Consider the following 18,464-nt stretch of genomic DNA (forward strand, 5'->3'; position numbering starts at 1 on the left):
GCAGAATCAATAGTAATCATTTACTTTTTAATGAGGTTTTTTACAAGAGCGCATATCTTTCTGTTACTCAGAGCACAGCTTTCAGGCACACTGCAGTTAGGGACTGGTTAAGTAGTCAGAGCACAGCACTCTCTAGTGATGTAAGATCATTTTTTGGTGTTCTCTGCACATCCATGAGAGTGGCATGAAGAAGCCCATGGTGCAAGATTTCAGAATGGTCTTGAGATGTTTCTTTTATCTGCTGACCTTTTGCTTCTCATATCTGGTTTTGCATGTGTTGAAACCTTGGTGCTATGCCATTCCTTTGCACAATCACTGTGGCTTTTGGTTTTTGGTTGCTTTTTGTGGGTGATAAAGGCAGTAGGGTCAAAATCACTGGATTCATAGAATCACAGAATCATTTGAGTTGAAAGAGACCTTTAAAGGTTATCTGGTCCAACTCCCCTGCAGTGAACAGGGACTCCTAGAGCTCAATCAAGTGAATCAGAGCCTGGCTCAGATGGATTCACCTACATTAAATTAAACTGTGCTGATGGTGAGGGGTTAAATGCAGCAGATGTCCTGCATGTGGGGTATTTTTTTTTGTGCCCGGCATAAGCAGCATTTAAAACCTCTGTTCTTCTGTCTTCACTCTGTTGGTGCTGAGGATTAATTAACTTTCCTTTGGAACGTTAACTGCTATGGAAAGTAATTTAAAATGCCAAGCTTTGCACTGTTAGCTGTCTTTACTCTGTTGGTTGTCTGCATGAGTAGGACTGGAATGTCTCTCTCTGTTTGAACAGTCAGCATCCAAAACGTAAGGTCAGGATTTGCTCTTCATTTTGTGGTTTTGTTTTGGTTGCCCACTGAGAACTCCTCAGATGCCCTCTTGTGAGTGACAATGTGCAGAGGCAAGTCAAAGAATTAAGTGAAGTTATTTACTTTTTAGACATTGTACACAAATGAACCCTGCCATCTTTCCTTCCTGTTTCCCTTTCTTCTTAGTTACAGGGTTTCTTAAATCAGAATGACAAACAAAATGGTGGTTTTAGTCTTGGAGATAGCCAAGGTCAGGCTGGATGGGGCTCTGAGCACCTTATGCTGCTGTGGGTGTCCTTATTCGCTGCAGGGGAATTGGACCATATGGTCTTTAAGACTCCCTTCCAACTCATACGATTTTATCATTCTATGATATTAACGTTATAAAACTGTCCATGAGAAGTGGACGAGAGGGAAGTAAATTGCCTTCACAAATAGGCCTTGAGAGGATTTTGGAAATTCACTGCAGTTTCCTTGATTTTTGAATGTCTTAAATTCCAGTTACTGATAAACAGAGCTCATCTTTATGGTACTGCTCTGTAAGTATATTTTCTATATGAGCTGTTTCTCAGTGTTTCCTGCCCATGGAGTTACAATGGCTCCAGCCACTTACATTTATTTGTTCTTGCAACAGACAAAAAACACTTGCATGGAGGAACTCAAGGAGACGTTCCAAGTTCAAATAAGATCTAAAAATGATTGGATAAGCTATATAAATTTTCTGCCTTGATTTTTTTTTTCACTTGTAAACTACATTAATTTGATTTATTCTTGATTGTAAAATAATTTTTCCTTCTTGCTGGATAGTGCTAAAAAGTGCAAGGCTTGGCTCTTATTTTTTTTCCACTTAAGGCATTGTTTGAGTAGGAATTAATTTACCCTTGATTGTTTTTAATCAATAAAATGTACTTATCTGTAAGAGTGATAAGAATCAGATACAGCACGAAAGAACTGGTTAATCTGTTGTTAATGAAAAGTTTTATCAGGATGACAACATCTTGCTTTTGGGCTTTAGGACACAAGCCACTTCAGTATTCCTCTTGAAGGGAATCTGCCAGGTGGGTAAGACTGAATAAGCCTCGCAAATGACTGTGGTTAAGACAGTCCTCCAGAGAGGATGGTTGAGTGCTACCACTATTGCGGAGTGAATGTGGACTTGAAATCTGTACAGAGGAGGGAAGTGTCCTAAAAAAATGATTTGCCAGTCAGAAACATCCTTCACTTCCATGCAGGGATCTCATGAGGAATTTGTTCTGCACTTCATAATCACTAGTAACATAACTGAAGTCAGTGAAATGACATCTGTAAAACTAGAGTATATAAACCCAGAAGCAATTCCACAGTGCCTGATTCAGCGCCTACTGAAGTGGAGAGGTTTCAATAGATTTCTATTGAAATTAGTAGAAATGAAATTGGAGGATTTTATGTACATGATTTAGTGCAGGCTCTGACCTGACCAATACACATGAAACTGACAGTATAACCAACAGATTGGGCAGCGAAGCCATCATTTAAATTCTTTGCAAGTACCCACTGTTCCTGTGCTTTCATAGGCTATTATCTGAAACCCTGTGCCAGTTCTTCATGAGGGGTGGCCTCTTAATGGCCCTTAGTTAGTTAGTGCAGTCCAACACCTGGGAATTTGAGTATACACGTGCCAAGAACTAAATCCTGCAATAAGGCTGCAGATAATTTCTACACCTAAATAAGGTATGTCTTCAGTCCCAATGTAACAACTGGTTTGGGCTTCCTGTAGTGGAACTCGTGCAAGGGGCTTCTGCTGGATCTTTGTCTTATAAACTTTTGCTCATTCACAGTGCAATCACTAAAATTAGTGGATAACAACAGTCCTGATACATTACTTTTAAACAATAAGTATTTATTCTTGCAGCGTGAAAGCTGAGGTTCTCTACAGTGTCTGCTAACAATTGTTAGCATAAAGTACTTTAGTGGATAAGTGCGTATTTACAGAAGGGAAAACATTTTTGATGTTACAGGTTCATCTCATTACAAAGAACAGCAACTTTGTATTTTAATTTATGATACTGTGGTATTTTGAATTATCAGCACTTGGTTGAACATTGCTGAAAATTCTGATAACAGAATACGGGTGGTGCTAAGTAGAAAAGGGATGACCTTTAGAGAATTATTGTTGTTCAGGTATCTTTCCAGAAAGCAGCTCTAGTGCCCACACTGAGGTTGTTTTTTTTTTTTCCTTAAGGTGGAGTATTATTGTTACGTTACATAGAACTTAGAACTGTAAACATTCTCCCACTTAATTAGCAGCATTGCATATGACTGTGAGACTGGCTGGCAAATAGGCAGAAATTCATCTGACCCAACGTAGCACACTTTGATGTTTCTGAGGTTAATTAAAGACCCACAAGATTTCTTATGGGAAAAAGCACAGTTGTGCCACCAAGCCTAACAATGCTAGGTCTAACATGGACTGCCTTAGTTGTAGGGATATCAGCTGTGTACATGCACTACGTGTAATGCTGTCTTGTTTGTGCTGAGCCAACCTTTGCTGATGTACCAATATGAAGTACTTGTTTGGGATGGAGAATATTTGGCTGTCTAGCTACTTAAGTAGGTAGAGGCCCCAAATCTGCTGGAAGCAAAAGGATGGGTAGCGTTGAAGCAGCTTGTGGACTTCTCCTATGAAGGTGTAAATACTTTCACCTACCATTCAATTATGTAGCCCACATCCATCAGGACTACAGTCAGTATGGTAATGCTAATTAGTATCAAACAAAGGTCTGGTCTCGCTGTTCCCTAGTTTTCTGGCACCTTTCAGATGACAGGATGATACTGAAGCACAGTAGTTAGGTTGGGGGGGAAATCAATATCATTAGTTAGCTGAGTAGTTAAAATTTACCAGAACAGCTAGAGGCCTAAAGCATAGCAGTATTGCTCCTTTGTTATAGCAGGTCTGTGCAAAACTGCAGAAGCTGGTTGATAGGAAAATGGAAAAAGCCCACTTTTCCCTTTACTGTATATACGTGCTGTGAGTGATTAATCTTTGCTGTGCCTCAAACTGTTAATCTGTGATGGTGACATTTTGTCCATGCTCTCTGGAAATTTTGGACTCGTCAGTACCAAAACATCAGTGGCACATGAATGCAACTTCACTGATAACAACACAGCTCTAATCCTTGTTTGCTTTCAAGAAACGATTTTAGAGGTTATGGCAATGACCGCCAGCATAAGCCTTAACACAGAAAGAAAAGCTGCAATGTCAATTTTCCATACAGAAGCAATTAAATCTGGGAGAATGCTGACCTGTTGGGATGAGGTGTAAGAAAGACAGAATGAGGTTCTGAGAACATCCTGATTTTCATTAGAAAGACCTAACAGTAAAAGTAGCATAATTAACTTTCCCATTCTGTCCTTGTGGAATCCTTATGCATTCTTCCACAATAATTTAAGATCTGATAACACTAGGGCTGTTATCCCAATCCTATAACTTTTCTGTGCTGTTTAAAGGCAAGCATTTCACACAGCAGTCTGACCGCTGGATGATCTCATTGCTGAAGGACGGAATTGATTCTTACATTCTCACGATGTAAGACTGCTTTATGTAATTTATTAATCCTTTTTCAGTACTTTTCCTGAAAAAGCTTCCTTTTTCAGTACTGACACCTTCTTTTGAAAGTTGCACAGCTGTCTCTTTCCAAAGCGATTCATCATTCCTGTGGCTTTCTTTAGGGCTGACTTCCTGGGCAGCCTGGTCTGGTGGTTGGTGGCCCTGCACATAGCAGGAGGGTTGAAACGGGATGATCACTGTGGTCCTTTTCAACACAGGCCTGTGTGTGATTCTGTGACTTCAATTTTTTATTTTTATTTATTTTTTTGTGAGCAACTGTACATTGAAAACGGGAGCGTTTCAAGCCTACCAATTCCATATCTGTCCTTATTTATAGGAAACATGCAGTAAGATCCACCCAGCCCGATCTCTTCGTGGACAGAGGAATCTCAGCAGCACCAACCGCTGCAATCCTGTGATTTAAAGAAGCGTTACTACAAACCGGGTGACCATTCGACACGCCTTCGCTTTCAGACAGATCGGTGCTTCAGCTTTGTCCAGCTGGACCTTCCCTGATTGCAGACTCACAGAACCTGACGCTGCTCGCCCAGCCGCAGCCGAACACTCATTAACTCGGGTTCACCTTTAAGCAGCCGCTGCGGTGCGGAGCTCTGTTCCGGGGGAAGGCCGGGCTTAAGGCCGCCGCTTCCCTGCCCGGCGGGGTTCGACATGGCCGCCCCCTGCTTCTTGGGATGGGATTTCAGCACGCAGCAGGTACCGCAGGTTTCCTCCTTCCCTTCCCTCCTCTCCTTCCTTACGTGGCTCCGCCGCTGCTTCCTGCGGGCTGGAGCCGGCTGCTCGCGCTTAACGGGCCGTGCCGTGCTGCTCCCCGGGAATTCGGCGCTTCCTCTTCCCGAGTCGGGAACACTGCCTCTTGCTGGCTGCTGTAGAGCGCAAGCTGCTGTATATCCGCCCAGCCTTCTGCACGCCTCCATCTGCCTGCGTAAGGTTGTTGGGCCACCTCTTCTAGCGATGTGCTGCTGCTGTTTGTCTGAAGGTGCACGTCCGAACCGGGCTGCATTCCTCTGCCTCTTGTCCTTTGGCCCAGGTGGCCAAATCAGCGTTGGTAGAACTGTGCGCTCTAATGCTGAGGGTTTTACAATTGCTGGGAATTCTGGAATTCCTCAGTTTTGGAATTGTCAGCATAGTCTGGTGTCAACCACACTGCCCAAATTTGTTTAACTAGCAGGGATGCAAGTAAGTCACTTCATTATGGCTGTGCTGAAGAGGCATATGCAGGTTACTCGTATTAAATTGATTATTTTTAAGGGAGAACATAGCAAGCAGAAAGCCAATTAAGCTGCAGCTGGTCAGAGCCATGTTAAAGCTAGCACAGTGCACCAACTTGGTAATGAGTGGTGGTAGTGCATAAATGAGGCCCTACGTTAATATGGCTAAAATTAAATAACCCACCCCCAAATGCGATGGCTTTGTTACTTGAATACGGCTCTTTGAGATGACGATCTTTGTAGTTTTTTTTCAGTCTGTTCATTTAGCAGCAGCTTGCGTTCTTTCCTTTGTTAAAATGCAGGACATGAACTACATTCTTGCTTTTTATTTGAGGCTGTTAATGTTTTTCTTCATCACTAGTTAAACTTGACAAAAGCTAGAGTGGGAAACTCTCTGGTACCTCCTAGCCAGTGCTTGCAAGAAAGCTCAGCCTGATGGACTTGAGATTGGGATGTTGCTTTGCATTGGCTGCAGAAGCTAAGTGCGCAGCTGTGTAATGTCTTCTGAGCTTTGCCTGGTGGAGATCAGCTTACTCCCTGTTTAGGGCTAAGGGAAGATCCCCAAAGTGTTTTAAAGGTCTGCAAAGTTCTTGGATAATATTGCAGAATCAAGGGATCACAGAATGGCTTGGGTTAGAAGGGATCTCAAGGATTATGAATCTCTAACCCCCCAAACAGAGGGAGGGTCACCAACCTACATATTTAACGCTATCCCAGGGCCCCATCCAACCTGGCCTTGAACACTTCCAGGGATGGGGCATCCTTATCCTCCTTTCTGGACAGCCTGCTCCAGCACCTCTCTGCTCTCATGGTAAAGATCTCCCTGATATCCAACCTAAATTTTCCCTCCTTCAACTTAAAAGCACTTCCCCTTGTCCTGCCGTTACCTGCTCTTTAGAGGAGTTGACTCCACTCCTGCTTATAGGCTCCTTTTAGGTACTGAAAGGCTGCAGTGAGGTCACCCCACAGCCTCTAGGCTGAACAAGCCCAGCTCCCCCAGCATGTCTTCATAGGGGACGTGCTCCAGCCCTATCACTGAAGATGAGGCTATTAAGAAAAACACACAGAAAATACAACGTGTTTAACCTAAGATACTGTATTCCTTGGATGGATTGGTTACTGTGGTGCAAGCTGGGAATGGTGTATCTCGTTTACTGTTTTTTCTTTTAGCTTGCATCTTATTCTAGTGTAATTAAAGAGAGAGAGAAAGTGTAAGGGAAAATGCAATCAAATACACACATTGCTGGGTAACTGACATGCTGTAAATTCACACAATGACTTGTTTCATGTAAAATTGTGTCCGTACTTACAGTCATTTGTATGGATTGGGGTGATCTTCTTTCCCTTTTTATCTGTGAGAATTGAGTTACTATAAATGAATTACCAGTGCTATCTAATTATGTTGCTGGACGGTTTTTGTTAACATCCTGTTTTATTTCTTCTAGCTGAAAGTCATTGCTATTGATGAACATCTGAGAGTCATTTATGAGGATAATGTTAATTTTGATAAAGACCTTCCAGAATTTAAGTAAGTTTTTTTTTGTATTTTACTTGGATAATCTCGTTTAGAACTTTGACTATTGAGACAGGTCTGTTGCCTGCTTTGCTCTCGTTGGTATGTGTAGAGGTATGGAAGCAGTTATGCTGCATTTGTGTTTTGTACTTCACAAGTGAAGTTTGTGCCCTTACCTTGCTTGATATGTAAATATGGCAAGAATTCCCAAGAGGAGAAAGAGGAAATAAAAAGACCCTCTCACCCTAAGGCATTATGTGTAAACTAACCAATGTGTATTTTCTCATCTGGGACTTTTGCTGTTAACAGGTGGCTGTTTCTTTTTGGACACAGAAGTAAGCACTGCCTCTGTGTCAGGATGGAATGCTGTGATAACAGTGAATAAATTGCATGAGAGGAACTTCTAAAAGGCTTTTGAAGACAGATTCAGTGGCTCCCAATGGCACATTAGAATGTATAAATTCTGATTTATAGATGAGAATTTACAAATTCCATCCGCTATGGTCATAAGTGTCAGTAAAGTACATTTGCTTACAGCAAAAAACGGAGTTTCATCTTCTAGATTTAAGTCACTAATGGTGACAGTTAGGAAACTTAAAGATAACTGTTACTTGTGTGGAGCCAATGAGCAGCATCAGCACTAGAGTCTATCACAGATCTTACACCAGGACCAAAGTCCTTCCTTGCAATTTATTTGCTTTAGCATTGGGTCTCTCTCTAATGCTGTTTCCTAAGAGCTGACCTTTTTCAGCTTTCAAACTCTAATCTTTTCTTTGCTCCTAACAAAAAAAGAAAAACCCCCAAACAACACTGCAAGCTCTCTTTAGTCGTTAAAATACTTGAAAAACTTTGCTTGATGGGTAAAAATGTACTGAATTTATGAAGAAAATACTATTTTTCCATTTTTAGGACTCAAGGTGGAGCCCACGTTCACAGTGACCGACTGACAGTCACTTCTCCTGTGCTAATGTGGGTCAAGGTATGGATGAGCTGTTATGTCAGCCCTCTGGGAGTATTTGTAGTATGTGGTTCAGCTTCCTTTCTGTTATAAGAAGCTTTGCCTAGCTTTACTGTGGTTGTGCAGCATCCAGGTTGCACTGTCTTTTTAGAATGAACTTTGCTAACTGATTCGTGTCTCAAATGGCAAGTGGTTGAAGAGCAATTTATTTAGTAATTCCCAGTCATCTTGACTGGCATTTATTTTGAAATACAGATAACATTGTCTGCTGTTTTGAAAGCAGTTTCTGCAACTCTTGCTCTCGCATGGTGCTGTTGTGATTTGAATAGTTAAAGACATTTAAAAGGTCACAGAATTCCCAGTTGGTGATCAACAGCAGTTCTGTCTGATAATACAAGAAGATTTGGTAAATTGGTTGCAGGTGGTCTGTAGAAACATAATAAACAGTTTATTTATTAAATTAGTATATGATAATGGTTTCTTGGGAAATTTTGAAGCATTATGGTGGTCCATCTATCAAGAAAGTCTGAGAAATGCAGATCTGAATCAGCTTAAATAAAGACAGATTGATTTTTTTGGTTTTAAATTTTAGTAAAATAGAGCGAAAGTAACCTAGGCACTTCAGTGCAAAAATGTACTTTCAGCAGATGCTGGAGTTGGTGATAATGAGGTTGCCTTTTAGCATCCTGTAGGATGACTTGTAGGTTGCACACCATTAAAAATGTCATAGATCTCCAAAACTAAGAACGGAAAAAGTTAATTGTGTTTTGTATCTGGCTCTCTTAATAGTTGCTTTTAAATGAATTGGAATTTATTAAATCTTCCTTTTATTTAGATTTCAAAGAATGGTTCTTTGTGATTCAGCTAGTTTAAATATTTTTTTTTTCCTCTTTGTGATTCAACTTTCCTTTTATGGACTCTTACTTAGTAAATTAATGTATGCGGCTTCTTGAAATCCATAGTCATTAGCTAATTTGTCATTAGCTAATTTTTCATTACCTGCCAATGAACTCTTACAAGTGATGACATGAGTTTACTCTTTAATCCCAAGGCCTGTGAGTATGCATAATTTGGTATCTCGTTACTGTCGTTCTTGATTCTGTTTGTTCTTGTAGGCTCTGGATATGATTTTGGAAAAGATGAAGTCTTCAGGATTTAACTTCTCTCAAGTCAGAGCTTTGTCTGGTGCTGGCCAGGTTAGTTCATAAAAAGAGAAATCACTCTTAACGTAAACTCTAATGAAGGCATACTATCTAGTCATATACTTCCTTTTAATAATTATATCATAGGATCACAGAATGGCCTGGGTTGAAAAGGACCACAGTGCTCATCTACTTTCACCCCCCTGTTATGTGCAGGGTCACCAACCAGCAGACCAGGCTGCCCAGAGCCACATCCAGCCTGGCCTTGAATGCCTCCAGGGATGGGGCATCCACAGCCTCCTTGGGCAACCTGTTCCAGTGCCTCACCACCTTCTGTGTGAAAAACTTCCTCCTAAGATCTAACCTAAACCTTCCCTGTCTCAGTTTAAAACCATTCTGTATTATGGTAGATCTTAAAGACATCAAGTAATATCAAATCTTCCATATTAAGCAGCCATTAAAAGATGTGTTACTCAAGGGAGCCTAAAACCTGAAACATATGGAGCAATCTACAGAAGGTAATGGGAGTGGAGGGTAGACTTACTGATCTAAACAAGTGCACTGTACAGTGCATAAATAGCTGGCTTCCTGTTGTTTAAATTATGTACGCAGATCTGAAGTGGCTGGGATAACTTTGTGCATATCTAGGTGCTTGTAGAAACAGGGTAGAAAAAAGAAAATGATTAGCTGAGGTTGCTGAAGGCATAATAAAGTCTTGTTGAGCACGGTTTTTATTGATTAGGACAGAGATTTGCCTTTGATGCAGTCAAGAGGACAAATATTCATCTTGTCATAGAGGACAAATATTCTGCCTTTGCCATGATTTGTTCTGCCATTTTTAGTTTATTTTTTTCAGATTTATAAACCCATCATGATAATTAGTTAATTTGCTTGTCTCCTAATACTTTGGTAGTGAAACAAGGAAGCTTTTGCACCTTTCGCAGATTTTAAAATTGTATTCAAAGTGAGGAAACCAGTAAAGTCATAGCTAATTCTGACACATGAGAGCTAGGTTATTCATTAAGTAGATCTGGGGCTAATTAATCTAAATTGTTGCTTTGATCTCCATGTATTATTTGCTGGAACAAAGTGTCTGAAAATAATAACCTGCATCAAGGCTTTGTTAGGAATTCCTTAGTGGAATAGAAGTTAGAGACTGGAAGGAAAGTGCAGCTCTCTCAAGCAGAAGTAGGAATTGGTTTTCCAAACTGCCAGTGTTCCCTTTGCTTCAACTTCTTTCTTCGAATTAAAACCACTATGCTTCTATAACTTGGGGTTGCTACATTCAGATTCTTTCAGGTAGAATAGATTTCCTTTAACTGCCACTTTCCAACTCACATTGCCATTCTTCCTTTTCTCTTAAGAATCTTGTCTCTGTATTGCCAATCAGATAGCAGAGGCGTACCAGCGTGCCAGTTGGTCTCAGTTGTCAGCAGAACTGGAACAGAAACGTTGATACCATCTGGATCATAACGTGGGTCAATAATTGTGGGCCTGTGAGGTTCATCATTAGTGGAACACTGAATGGTGCCTTATAGTTAGCTTTGGGTGATCTAAATATGAACAGCTAGAGTTGTCTGACATTAGAAAGGCTTCTGAGAGTTGGAGGTTAAGCAGCTTATTCAGTATTATGCAGTTGGTTAGCAGTGGCTGGGATGGGCACGCGACTGCGGGACCTGGGGTCTGTGCAGGTAGAGCCAGGAACAAATTGTCTGTGCAGCTCTTGCTACAGCTGGAAGAGCCCTCAAAGAAACAGCTAATGGCATGGGTTAGTAGTGTGATAACAGCTTCCACTAAAAGTTGCTGTAGTTTAAGGTCATATTTGTCTCAACTCCTATGTTTTCTGGTTTGCTCAGTCTCAAATAGACCTTTAATATGAGGCACTTGGGTTTGAGAAGGTACATTTTCTTTCTTGTAGTTTGGAGGGAGTTCTCTGTCCCTAAGAGCTTCAAATTCAGATCAAGCTGCAAAGTTCATATCCTGGGAGGCTATCTCCAACTTGTATTTTTGCACTTCTTACAGCAACATGGAAGTGTATATTGGAAGAAAGGAAGCAACCAAATCTTAAAGAATGCATCACCTGAGCTGCCTTTACATCAGTCACTGAAGGTAATGTTCACACAAGAACTTTGAAAGGAGAGCTGCACTGTCCTTTGCCTGGTCTTCATGCATTGCTTTTTTTTTTTTTTTTTTTTTTCCCTGCAAGTGTTTTCTCTGGTTGCATTTTCCTGCAGTGTAAAGTGAAATGTACTGGTTATTCCTTCAGCTCCAGAGCTCCTGGCATTTCCTGTTCTCTTGAGTGAAAGTATATAGTGTTTTAAAAGCTTATTGGTGCCAGTAGGCATCCCAGAATCTTTTAATGTCAGAGCTAGAGCCTGTTTGTTCTTTAAACATAACATTTTTGTAAACAACCTGTAAATATTGTAGGTTTTTTAACCCATATTAAAAGAAAAAATGGTGAAGAATATTATTGCACCAGAGTTTCCCCGCAGTGCTTGAGTTTTCATTGGAAAATATTAAAAAAAAATAAAAATTTACACTTAGCTCTGAAATGATAAAGTGGACAGAATCTCCTACCAAATACTTTGTTGAACCTGAGTACTTTTTTGGAGGCAGGGGTTTGATGTGTTTTGCACGTAGACTTGACAAATTAGTATTTGAAAAATAGGGAGAAAACAGCTTTCCTTTGGAAGTCCTATCTGTAGTTCAATGTGCAGCCGTGTCCTGGGGTGAATCAGGCTCAACACGGCCTGCCATGAGAGGGAAGGGCTTGTGTCAGGAAAATGTTCTTCGCTCAGAGCAGTGGGCACAACCTTGAGCTGCCAGAGCTCAAGGAGCCTTTGGACGCTGCTCTCAGATACAGGTTTGGGTTTTGCTTGGTCTGTGTGGAGCTGGGAGGTGGACTCGATGACCCATGTGAGTTTCTTTCAACTTGGGGTATTCTGTGAATCTCAGATCAGTAACAACAATCGAATACTGACGGAGAGGCATTTGTATAAGCTGATCTATTAAATGATTAATTTTGGAGATACCTCATGTAGAAATCTTGGAAAGGGAATGAAAATGCTATCTGGTGATGTGGTAAGCCTCATTGTTTTGCTTAATTATTATGCCAGTCAGTGAAGAGAAATCTGTTAGAAGAGCTCTAGAAAGATCATCTAAGTGTTGAGGGAAGAAGCTTGTCAAAGTGAGTCTGAGCTTGTATAAAACATCCTGGGGCTTTGGCCTCCAAAGGAATGTACAGATACGTTGCTGCAGTATGTTCAGCTGCAGGGTATGTGTGATGTACCAGCAGATAAAGCCTGCTGCTTCCCTCAGGTGTGACATTTGGGTTAGGCTTTCCACCACTGGCTGACATACTGACCAATACTGTTTTCCTTTAGTTACTGAAAGGACATCAGAGAACTGACCTGTGAGCTGACTCCTCTGTCTGCTGTGTTGTTATTGTTTCAGTAGGGACTTCTTAGAGATGAGGTGTTATTCTTATAGAATACTGTTTGTTCCAGGCTTGTTTTGCTGTCAGTAACAGCCCCATCTGGATGGATTCTAGCACAGCTTCGCAGTGCAGCGCTCTGGAGAATGCTGTGGGAGGAGCACAGCACTTAGCAAATATCACTGGTTCTCGAGCCTATGAGGTAAGAAGCATGACAAGAAAGTCCTCAGCAGTCTTGTGACCAAAACCAACTCTGTCACATCACAGCAGATAATGATCAGCCGTTAATTATAAAAGAGGCAGTTTTATTCAGTGTTTCTAAAGAAACTCCAGTGATATTATGCTTTACAGTAAGCTCACAAAGAAAGACGTGGAAATCCTATTCTGTGGAAATTCTCAAGTAAAATTAGGCAAAACACTAGAAATTTTACTTCAAGAAGCAGTGCAGGAGTAAGTTGGATTAAGCTGTTGCTCTTGGCCTGTGGTTCCCCAGATGTGGTGTTCAGTGTCCATACTTACGGTCTCAGGGTCCAGCTCTCTGCTGGGAGCTCCTGTGCAGCCAGGTTTCCATTGGGATCACAATTCACTTTGTGTTACAGATTTACTTGGGGTTAATGACTCAGTGTTTTGGGATCACTGCTCTAGGCTACTTCTGTAATTTAGATTGCCCTTTTGATGTTCCATGAAGGCTAACAAGCAGCTGTGTTAACCTAAGAAAAGTGAGCTTCAGAAGTTTGGGACTCTATCAGGGAGTGCTCTGTCACTCATCTCATCTTCCCAGCACTTCCCTCTCTTACAACCATGACAAAGAGTTATGGAGTGGGAGTGGGGCTGCCCTGCAGGCATCTTTGCACCTGTCTGCTCTCGCTGTTAGTTCAGTAAAGTAAGGCTCTAACCTCCCAGAATTCTCATTCTGGTTTTGAATCATGAAAGGTTTATAGCCGGTGTTTGAAATCAGATTTTATATACTACTAACGGTTTATTTTTAACTTACTAAAGGTTAAGGTTTTGGAAGATCAGTATTATGGGGCTTTTAGTTATTTGATATAATACATGAAGGAAAAATAGTTCTTCTCAAAACTGTTAATATCTTGTACTGATGTTGCTTCTTTAAGTATAAAACTTCCTGCCTGTTCCCACTTACCTTCCTCACAGAGAGGCACGCAGGTTGGATAGCCTAAACCTTTTTAAGAAGGTGAAGGCAGCATTTCAATAGTGTTAGTTCCTGAGCATGTAATAAGAGTGATTCATTCCACTGAACCGTCATTTCTGAAATGTAAATTATGTATAGTAATGTTTTTTTTTCTCAGATTTTTTTTAAAGGTGAGCAAAATTCTCATAATGAGACCATGTGTTATAGCCTGTTTAGTGCAGATTGCCTGCTGTGCACTGACTTTCATCATGCATCAGACAAATTAAATATCCAAAGTGCAATGTACTGAACTCATTACACAGAGTTAATGATTATTGACTCCATTTAAGGTTTGTGTTTCTAAGCATTTGCATTTCTTTCTCAGCGTTTTACAGGAAACCAGATAGCAAAGATTTACAACCAGAATCCCGAGGTCTACGCACAAACTGAGGTTGGCTCAACTTCAACTTGTACTTATTGGAAATCACAGTTGAAAATCTTTTTAAGTGGAATTTTGTGATGTCGCCTTTTTTTTTTTTTCTCCCCTAAAAGTATTTTTACTTTTGTGCTTGCTTTAAGATAAAATTCTGTGACTTTTTCTTTATTTTGCTTTTTGTGGATTTGTTAGTCATTAGATAAACACAAATCGGGCATCAATTCCTGAATGCTGGTGTAACACAGTGGGCTCCACTGGATCCTAGCTTTTGTGGAGTAAGTTTTATTACAGGCTTTTATTTGAGTGCCAATAGGCTGGTATATATAACAGGTCAAATATGAGAGGGCAGCTAAGCACACAGATGAAATTTTAATAGTGACAACTGGCTGTATGCATACAGAAGTGTGGTTGTTCTGCCATACAAAGCTGGCAGCCATGCAGATATGCATAGGAACCAACTGCAGTCAATTCTAGATGTTTCTTCAGAAATTTTTCCCTTGCAGGAAACAACTTTTGTTGTTACGAATGAAACACATTGTTTAGTTTCCTCCTGTTTTTTTTTTTTTTTTTTTTTTTTTAATTTTTAGAAATCTATATAAATTCCTTTACCTCAATTTGTTAAGTCTGCATCTAGCTGTGACTAAAATGGTTTGAAACTATTGAAAGGTGAAACTTCCATGCAGATGTGATATAAACAAGGGAGAAGTTCCTGTCCTGTGAGTTGAGAATGCCATACATCTTGACCTATGAAGTCAGACTGCTTGTACTTTTACATTACTGCAGTTCTTGTTAGCATTGATCATAACTTTTAAAAATCTTATTCCTGCATGAAATGTTTAATTTTGTGGGGAAGTGAATTGCAAATTTTGCTGCCTATTTTTTTTTTCCTTTTTGTTTCATTATATAATTTTTTATGCTGGTAAAGGCTGGAATGAAACGGGATTAATGCAAGTTGATGGTAAGCTTAGGAATAAGTTTGGAGAAAGATGCATTAATGGCAGGGGCAGAGTGGGGGGTGAGTTCCTGGGAACTAGAACTGCTCAGACTAAGCTAAGGCAAAAGGCTGGTGGCACCGATGCCACCTTTTTGGCAGCAAAGGATGTGCAAGAAGCTATGTTCTAGCACAAATGTCTGTGCTCTTAGGAACCCACAAGAAACACTTAGCAGCTTGATAGTTTCAGCAGCATGTGGAAGGTGGATACCTTTCCTCCTCTAGGTCAGCTTGATAAACTAGCTGATTCACAGTTTAACTTCATCCTTTTCCTTCCATTTCAGGCAGCTTGTGCCCATTGGGGCACCGCAGAAGGTAGGCCTTTGTTATCTAAGCACAATGTGATATATTCCTGGGGAGAGATGCATGAAGAGCAAGTGCATCATTAAGTGTCCTGGCCATTATAAGTACATTTTTGAACTCTGGCTATAGTACATCTCTGAATGCCATGCGAAGCAGTGGTTTCATGGTCATTAATAACAAAACCCTGTCACTGCTGGCTCATAGAGATTTGATTCTGATTAGTTGTTGGGTGACAATTGTAACTCTATTGAATTAGAGAGCACAATAAGGAATTTGTTAGCTTTTATGCCAGTTTCTGGGGGCAGATAATACTTGATCCTACCGAAAGCTCAGCAGTAGCTGATTAACTTCGTAGTTCCTCTAGCAGACTTGAAATGGGGGTGAGTTCATGTTGCATCAGTGTTTTGTGTTATGTGACCAGGGCATTTTAGAGCTGGTGCTAGAAGCCCTGCAGCATCTAATGCGCTGTTGGAACATAACCTGAGGGAGAGCAGCGGATGCTGATTTAGTTCAGATTACCAATTCCTGGAAGTAAATCCTAGGAGATCTGTCATCTCTGCTGGCATGGTAAGAGTTCAGATGGAGGTGCTGTCAGAGCCTTGCCTTGCAGACCTGCACTCCAGGTTGACCAGTGTGTGTGGCTGTTTCCCCGATCATCCAGTTGTTGTTTTTTCTTATGTTTTTCCTTGAAGTGAGATCTAGAATATACCTCAGTTGTGAATTAATTCATGATAACATAGATATGCTAATATACTCGGTGTATTTTGCATGTTTCAGAATGCAAAACTATTAACAGCTTTTATCATAGGGTTACCTTTAAACTGATGTCTGCCATGTTGCTTCAGCAGGAATATAGAACTGAATAATCCTTGGAGGTGTACTTTTAAGTGTATTCTCCCTAACATTAAGCATCCATTAACATCTGCTGCTTCCAATTACTTAAGTTATTTTCTTTCTTTGAAGTCAGTACTGATGAGAATCACTATCTCACTGTTTTTTTTCTTTCAGAGGATCTCTTTAGTTAGCAGTTTTGCAGCTTCCCTTTTCCTAGGAGCTTATGCACCCATTGATTACAGTGATGGTAAGTATGTATGGGGTTTTCTGGTAGTGACAATTTAGCAAGGCAAAGTTTGTCTCTCTTCCTATCTGATGTAAAAGTGGGATGAGGTTTCTGCCATTTGTTTTTGGTCTTTAAGCTATAATGACAAGTGTATTAGTTTTTAAGCTAAATTACTCACCTACCAACCCCTATAGGTGAGTCTACCTCTAGAGATCGAGTCCAAGCCCTCTGGTAAAGCAGGTTCCCTGCAGGTTGCACTGGTAGGCATCCAGGCAGGCCTTCAATATCTCCAGAGAAGGAGACTCTACAACTTCTCTAGGCAGCCTGTTCCAGTGCTCTGTCACTATGACATTTAAGAAGTTCTTTCTCACATTAGTATGGAACTTCCTGTGTTCCAATTTCTGCCTGTTATCCTTTCAGTTTGTTGCTACTCTAGATGATGATGTCAGCTCAACTTCTGATACTTCTTTGGATTTTGCTTTGGTTTTGGTTTTTGGCTTTGAGTTGTGCAGGACGCAAGCAAGATATATACTGTGATTATTTCTGTCACTCTTTACCCACCATCTAACTGGAACTAACAGGGATATTCTTTTGGAGTGAACCAGAGGAAAAGCAAAATCAAGCCACCCTCCCCCCCAAAAAAAACCCCAAGCTCTATTTGAAAAAAACATAATGTAACCTTCTGTATTGCTCTATTCATCATAACAAAGAGCAAAGTGACTAGGCCAGTGTGTCTCCTTTCTGTTGTGTGTTATCTCAGTTATCCAGCTTTTCAATGGCAATTTTAAATGACAGTTACAAGCAATGCCTCCTTCCTGGGAGCTGCGCTATTATTTCTAAATAGCATTTTTGATTCCGTCTCTGAAAATAAGAGAAGATATTCTTCAGAGCTGAAAGGTTAGATAAAAAGATTCTCTAAGGAAATTTTGCATTATAGAGCTGTAGGTGACACCCATATGTGAAGACCAGCTCATTTTTTCCCTTCTGTTGTTCCATCAAAGCTCATAGAAATAGCAGGACAGCTCAATTTTAGCTAACGGTCAACTTATTCAATACCAGATATCCCATTTATATTTGAGACCTTAAAAATTGCAAGACAATCCATTCTTATTTTGAAGCAATTGTGTGATTACTGCATCTGTCATCTTGTCTTGTTCTGTTAGCTGTGTATTTTCATAGCTAAATTTGTGCATGTGTATTATTGCCCACAGAATTGCTACTTTGCTCCTCAGTAGGCCCAAGTACTGAGCATTTCAGCCACTCAGCGATCTCCACAAAGGTACCTCTGTGTCCTGTGTTTCAAACAGAGACTGAGAGCTTCAGGATGCTTTTTTCTGACAAAGGAATACGTTGCTTCATTAGAAGATTTTCATAGAACATGTGTTGCATTTTTTTGAACAGCTCTAAGGAGAGCCTCTGTTGTACCTCTGGATATTTACGTAGCTTGAATCAATGTTATCTACTGTTCAGAGCATGTAAGATTATTAAATCTCTGTGAAAAAAGATAAGGGAACTAAGCAGGGTGTTACAGTTCTCTTTACAGCACAGAAGACTTTTTGGTGATGTAAGCTGTATTTGGTCTTGTACATTCTTATCTTCTGTTAATGTAATGAGAGAGAATTCTAATTTCAGTACTAAAATATAATTGCAGCAGTTATTTGGATCCATCTGTAAAACTTCCTTGCTTGTCACATACGATTTCTTGCAATTCCCTCGATCTTTTATGTTGCACCTGTGTGTTGTAGTTTGAAACACGTCTCAATAATGTTCATGTAATAGACTTAATCTTCATTTCTGTAGGTGTGACTTCAGGTCATATTGCCTTTAAAAAACCTTGTCAAATTGCTTAGTTCTGCACAATTCTCTCTTCAGATTTTCATGTT

General features: G+C 40.3%; 1 protein-coding gene across 2 annotated transcripts in view; it reads left to right on the plus strand.

Annotated features, from left to right (window-relative positions):
- Window positions 1-5,053: 5,053 nt before the first annotated feature.
- Window positions 5,054-18,464, plus strand: part of XYLB (xylulokinase) — a gene marked incomplete at both ends in the record, with an annotated part of 85,332 nt that continues 71,921 nt past the window's right edge. For both annotated transcript variants that reach the window (XM_079538703.1, XM_079538704.1), the window contains 8 exons: window positions 5,054-5,098; window positions 7,059-7,141; window positions 8,036-8,105; window positions 9,200-9,280; window positions 11,249-11,335; window positions 12,733-12,861; window positions 14,177-14,242; window positions 16,530-16,602. In XM_079538703.1, the coding sequence (XP_079394829.1) occupies window positions 5,054-5,098; window positions 7,059-7,141; window positions 8,036-8,105; window positions 9,200-9,280; window positions 11,249-11,335; window positions 12,733-12,861; window positions 14,177-14,242; window positions 16,530-16,602 (634 nt within the window). The remainder of the gene's footprint in view (window positions 5,099-7,058; window positions 7,142-8,035; window positions 8,106-9,199; window positions 9,281-11,248; window positions 11,336-12,732; window positions 12,862-14,176; window positions 14,243-16,529; window positions 16,603-18,464) is intronic.

The sequence above is a fragment of the Tetrao urogallus genome (assembly GCF_951394365.1).
Source record: "Tetrao urogallus genome assembly, chromosome: 7".
Lineage (NCBI taxonomy): Eukaryota > Metazoa > Chordata > Aves > Galliformes > Phasianidae > Tetrao > Tetrao urogallus.